This window comes from Galeopterus variegatus, unplaced genomic scaffold (genome assembly GCF_000696425.1).
Source record: "Galeopterus variegatus unplaced genomic scaffold, G_variegatus-3.0.2 Scaffold867, whole genome shotgun sequence".
NCBI classification, from domain to species: Eukaryota; Metazoa; Chordata; class Mammalia; order Dermoptera; family Cynocephalidae; genus Galeopterus; species Galeopterus variegatus.
The window spans coordinates 118,842-125,089 of NW_007726978.1; the positions used below are offsets into that span (position 1 = coordinate 118,842).

A 6,248-nucleotide genomic window follows, 5' to 3' on the forward strand; every position below is an offset into this window, starting at 1 on the left:
TATATATATATATATATATATATATATATATTTGGTGGTGGGTTAGTGCAGGGATGGAACCCTGAACCTTGGCATTATCAGCACCATGCTCTGACCAACCAAGCTAACCGGTCAGCCCCAAAGCATGCTGTGTTAATGCATGTCCACTATCCCCTTGTTGTGCCCTGTTCTTGCTGAACCTACTTATGGGTTCCTGGTCTTGCTGCATCTACTTGTGTGTCCATAACTTTGCATGTTTTGCTTCCCTTACTTGGAATGTCCTCCCATCTCTACCCAATTGACCCAGGGCCCTCTTGTGCATTTTTAAGGATTCAACAAGCATTGCCTGCTCGTGAAGCAGAGCTCCCCAGAGTTTGCCGAGGTAGAGTTCAGTATTCCTTCATCCCTGCTCTCATAGTACTGAGGGCACCTCTCAGCAACAGCACATTCACCAAATAGAAATCTCAACCTGACACCAGAATAAGGCCACCCTGAAAACATTCTGAAACCCTCCATTCAGCATTAGCCTGAAACGTGAAGTCACTTAACAGAAAGTACGTTCTCCTTACTGGGAAAAATCACCAATCTCTCTGTAGACATTGTATTGTCATTATTTGTTTATACAGTTTTCCTCATAAGGCTGTGCTTTTCCTTGAGGAAAAGACTGTTTCTCAGTCATGCTGGTCCACTCAGTGACATCACAGCTCCTGGCATGTAGTAGATTCTCCAGAGCTGCTTAATGGGTGGACAAAACTATCTGTGTTTATCTATAACTACAGGATATTTGAAATACATGTAGTTAATAAGAATAGCAGAAAATATGAGAAATCCAAAGCAACTTTTCTTTGAAGTATATGCTTTTTTTGCATTATCTCATTTATTGGTTTTTTTTTGGGGGGGGGCAGTTGGCTGGTATGGAGATCCCAACCATTGACCTTGGTGTTATCAGCACCACACTCTCACTAAGTGAGCTAACTGGCCAGCATCCCTCCCCCTCTTTTTTTATTCTGGTAAAATATACATAACTTAGTATTTACCACTTTAACCATTTTAAAGTGTACAATTCAGTGATATTTAATACTTCCACATTTTTGTGCAACCATCAGTCTAGTTCCAGAACATTTTCATCACTCCAAAAGGAAACCTAATCTATTAATCTACTTTCTATCTCTATGGATTTGCCTATTCTGGACATTACATATCAATGGAATCATAAATCATACAACAGAGTCTTTTATGTCTGTTTTTTTTCACTTAGCAAAATGTTTTCAAGGTTCATGCATGTCGTAGCATGAGTTAGTACTTCATTCCTTCATGTGGCTTCCCACTGTATGGGCTGGCCGGTTTGTAGGTCCCCTTTAGAGCAGCTCCATTGTTGGAGCGCGGTGTTATAACACCAAGGTCAAGGGCTCATTCAGCCTCCAAAAACAAACAAAAAAACAATATCCCATTTTATGGCTACACCATATTTTGTTCATTTCATCCTTGATTGACATTTGAGTTGTTTCTTATCTCATTTAATCTCCACAAATACCCACAGAGGTGCCTTGTTTGCCCCTCCTTTACTGATTAAAAAGGCAGAGAGAAGTTAAAGCAATTGTATAAGTTGAATTGTCAATTAATGTTAAAGATATAAAGTTTATTGTAAGCAACCATAAGCAATATGAAGTAAATGTTGGTTTGTTAAACCCGTGTTATAGGAATAAGCAAGTGACTGATGACTGATTTGGTGCTGAGCTCATGACATATATACAAACCTTCCCTTTCTCTAATTGAGGTTCAGTGAGATTTTCTTTTGTCTTAAAATGTTGTTATTAATATTAATTCATGTTTAAATTCACATTAAGACCAACTGTTGAATAATAGACATTGCTTTATAGACATTAGTAAAAACTGAACATTTTGGAAGAAGATATTTCAGGTAAAGATAGGACATGTGATTTATAGCTATAAAGTAGATGAAGGGTAGGTTTCAAATTTTAGTTTGAAATTACTGTAGAATCAAAACTTGGCATAAAGCAGCAGGACTCTGTCCTTTGTGAAGAAAGATTTTTTTTCCTTTCCTAGTTTTACTACTTAATGGCCTTTGACCATATTTTTAATTTTGCCTTTAGAAAAATCTAGGCAAGTATTGATGATGACCCAAGTAATTAGGAATGAAATGCTCTGAATTGAAGTAATTATTTTGGCATGTTCCATAATTAGCTACAAGGTTGATTGCTCTTTAAAAACTATTCCTTTGATTCCATTTCATAGGATTATTGAACATGGGAAAGACAGAGGCCTCACTTGAGGAAGTGTTAGCCTATCTCAACCAAATCTACTGTGGGCAGATTTCTATTGAGACCTCCCAACTGCAGACCCAGGAGGAGAAAGACTGGTTTGTCAAACGGTTTGAGGAACTAAAAAAGGAGACATTTACCACAGAGGAGCGAAAACATCTGTCAAAACTGATGCTAGAATCTCAGGTATAAGATTATGGTAGTAGCTAATATCAATGGAACAGTCAGCTCATTTCCTACAAAGATACATAGTTGCTGAGGAGAGGGAACAAAGACGTTAACTGTCTGAACTTACCCCACTTACCCTCAATTGCTTCAGCACAACGGACGATAGAACACACACCGCTTTATTCTTGTAGAAAAAAAGTGTATCGCCGAACAGTCGAACTATTGGTTCTCTTCAGAGTCAAAATACTTTTTATGTGTTCGTCTACTCACTCTACCAAAGATTGCAAAATCCTTAAGAACTTACTCCTTTTTTTTGTTACCTGAAGTGATCTAAAGACTATGCATGAAAGAGGCTCTTGATACAGAATAATGGAACCGAATCCCTGTCAGGGCTGTGATCAGGCTGTGATACAGTGGGGTAGTTCACATCTTGGTTAAATAGTACCTCTGCTAAAACCAAGGTACTGGGAGAGGCAGCAGAAATGTCAGGCCTGGCCCCTAGTCTAGAACAACGCACATCGTAAGGGCTGCTCTTGGGACAAACCATGCTACCACTCAGGCCCTTCTCGTCGCAGTCCCTCCTGATGTCTGGGGTCCTTGGCAGAGCGTTCCTGCCACGTCCTGTATTACTTATGTCTCTCTTGGGGTATGTCGTGAAGGCACACTGCTGTAGCCACTTGACTAGGGTGGGTTATTCTTACAACACACATGAACTTGTCCGCCTTTCCCCTGAGTGGTGGCTGTCTTTAGCAGCTGATATGTCTGACGTGATGTTCCACAGGAGTTTGACCACTTTTTGGCCACCAAGTTTGCCACAGTGAAGCGCTATGGAGGCGAAGGGGCTGAAAGCATGATGGGCTTTTTCCACGAGTTGCTGAAAATGTCCGCCTACAGCGGGATAACCGATGTCATCATCGGGATGCCCCATAGAGGCAGGCTTAATTTATTGACAGGCCTTCTGCAGTTCCCCCCAGAGGTAAGGTCATGTCCTATGTGTCTCACCAGTACTGTACAATTGACTGTGACAGAATAAAACTGATGGTGATACTTCCTTTCAGAAAGCCAACCACACATATGAGTAGGTGGTCCAGGAGATAACTTAGTTAATTGATAAAATGTAGTGCTGACAGAACTGGTATTTAGGCTGATTTTTCTGTATATTCCTATATGAATTCTTTCATCTCTCAGGCAAGTTAAAGTTTAGTTTTTTCCCTCAAGGATGATGTGAATAGATAAATTCTGTTCTTTGAAGCATGCTTTTTCTTTTTTCTTTTTTTTCCTTTTTCCTTTTTTTTTTTTTTTTTTGGCAGCTGGCCAGTACAAGGATTTGAACCTTTGACCTTGGTGTTATAACACCATTCTCTAACCAACTGCTGAAGCACGCTTTTCTTATTTAATACAAATTTGCCAAATAAACACAATGATCTATGCAATTTTATACTATTTTACCTTCCAAAAAGTCATGGATTCATTTTTTTGCAGAGTTGATAGTTAATAGATTGTATTAAAACTAATAATACATTGTTACCTCAAGAGATCATCCAAATGAGTGCTTTTATAAGTAATTGGATCTTGGTATTCCTGTTCAGTCCAACTCTGCTGCTTGCTAAGTCTCTCCTTTGAGGGTCGGGAATGAAGATTTTTATGTTAGGGAACATCAGAGAGACGTATAATGAGATTGTGACCATTCAGCATGGATAAACCTCACTACTGTTCTAGGCCAGGAAATGAAAAATAATTATAAATGTTAGAAGGCCCGTAGAAATTAGGCAGAGTGAACATATCTCATGGAAGGATGCATTAGTCTTAAGACCGCTAGAAAATACACGTGATGTCAGGTCTTGGGGCCAAGTTTTAGCACTGTTACTCATACCTCAGGTTTTCTGATGTTAAAAGATTGATAATCAGCTTTTAAAAGACAGGTACCTTAGAAAAGGTAGACTCTGACAGAATGAAAGGAGCGACAGATAGAGGCATGTGCTTAAATACATGCAGAAATTCTTAGACCAAAATTGCATTCCTAAAATCTCCCACATGAAAAATTACTCCAGGGTGCAGAAATGATCAGAAATTACCATGCTTGTGAGAAACACATATGTAACTGAACATGTCAATATGAGGGTTCGTTTGCAGATTGCAAGCTAGAGAAACATTTGTGTTATTCAAGCAATTTGGATAATTTAGAACATCATAGCGCTTTGGGTAGATATCTTGGTTTGAGACCCAATTTTGTTATTTAGTAGCTGAGGACCTTTAATAATTTACTTAACTTCTCTTGTTGGTTCATTTTTAAAATGGGTAATAACGCTTCTCTCCTAGAAGACTGCAAGAATGAGGTGGGAGATTGTATGAGAGCAATCTTTTGAGAAGCGGACAGCGTAGTACTTTAGGTCTGTCTTGAGCTAAGCAGAGTGTGTACTTTTTATCTCCTGTCTAAATGGGATTACACTCTATTCTATTAGTTTCCTCCCTACCTTTAATGAAATTAATACAAAGTTCTTTTGGGGAAATATATCCCAACACATTATTATTTAATAGAAGTCCCTTTGCTTATCATAAGACAGAGGTAATTTACTACATAGGCCCCTCTTAGACTGTTAGCACTTCATTTGATTCTAAAGTTCTCCAAGTCGTTCTAAGCAATCCGGCAGTTAGAAGTTTGTGCCAATCTTTAAATAATGCATGGTTATAATAGTTATAAAAGCATTTGCATACAGTTTTTTTATCGTATGATTGAAACTAATCCCCTCTTCTTTCCTAGTCTCCATTGTGATAAAGGACATTTTTTTTTTCTCATGTGTTTATTCATCATAGCTGATGTTCCGTAAAATGCGAGGCTTAAGTGAATTTCCGGAAAATTCCTCAGCCATTGGTGATGTCCTGTCACACCTGACCTCGTCTGTGGACCTGGACTTTGGTGCACACCATCCCCTCCATGTGACAATGCTGCCTAACCCCTCACACCTCGAAGCCATCAACCCTGTAGCTGTTGGGAAAACTCGGGGCAGGCAGCAGTTGCGACAAGATGGGGACTATTCCCCAGACAGTTTGGCCCAGCCTGGGGACAAAGTCATTTGCTTACAGGTATTCGTAGCTTCAGAAAGTGAGGTCAGAGTCTGGGACAAGCAGGGAGAAAGAATGGCTGGATTGGCAGGTCTGAAAGGAGATTGCAGACATTTGATATTAAACTGAGATGAACATTTGGGAAAAGAAGAGTCTGGGGTCGTTTTAAAAATTAACAACAATAATAAAAAGTAAATAAATAAAAATTAACAACAGCTATGAGGTCTGGTCTCAGGGCAAATGACTTTAGGCTTGGATTTCCACTGCATTTTTTTTTTTCCAGGCTGGCTGGTTAAAGGGATTTGAACCCTTGACCTTGGTATTATTAGCACCGTGCTGTAACCGAGTGAGCTCACCAGCCAACCCTCCACTGCATTTTAGCTTTCTTGAGTTATGAATTGATTGAGGGTGAACCCACCACTTCTGAGAGGACAGATGTCATTACTCCTCTGGAAGCATGGCCCTCTAGGAAATCCCATGGTGCCCATGTATCCAGCAAGACTGCAAGAGTGTGGATTTACTTTGTTTGCTTGTCTGTTTTAAAATGAAGGCCTTTGGAGTTAAGGAAAATAATACGATTTATCAGTGTGGCTTTTTCGTAACCTACATCTTCCCCAGCCCACATCAATTTTTTAAAGATTTGGGCTATGAGTCATGTCTTCTTCTACAAGTGTTCATTTAAATATGAACCTTTGGGGCCGGCCCGGTGGCGCACTGCTACAGTGCGCTGCTTGGGAAGCATGGCAGCGCTCCCGC

At 39.7% G+C, this 6,248-nt stretch overlaps 1 protein-coding gene across 1 annotated transcript in view; it reads left to right on the forward strand.

Moving 5' to 3' along the window:
* Window positions 1-6,248, forward strand: part of DHTKD1 (dehydrogenase E1 and transketolase domain containing 1) — a 46,544-nt gene that overhangs the window by 11,378 nt on the left and 28,918 nt on the right. Inside the window, 3 exon segments of the mRNA XM_008573034.1 lie at window positions 2,236-2,447; window positions 3,211-3,405; window positions 5,244-5,532. Of these exon segments, the coding sequence (XP_008571256.1) occupies window positions 2,236-2,447; window positions 3,211-3,405; window positions 5,244-5,532 (696 nt within the window).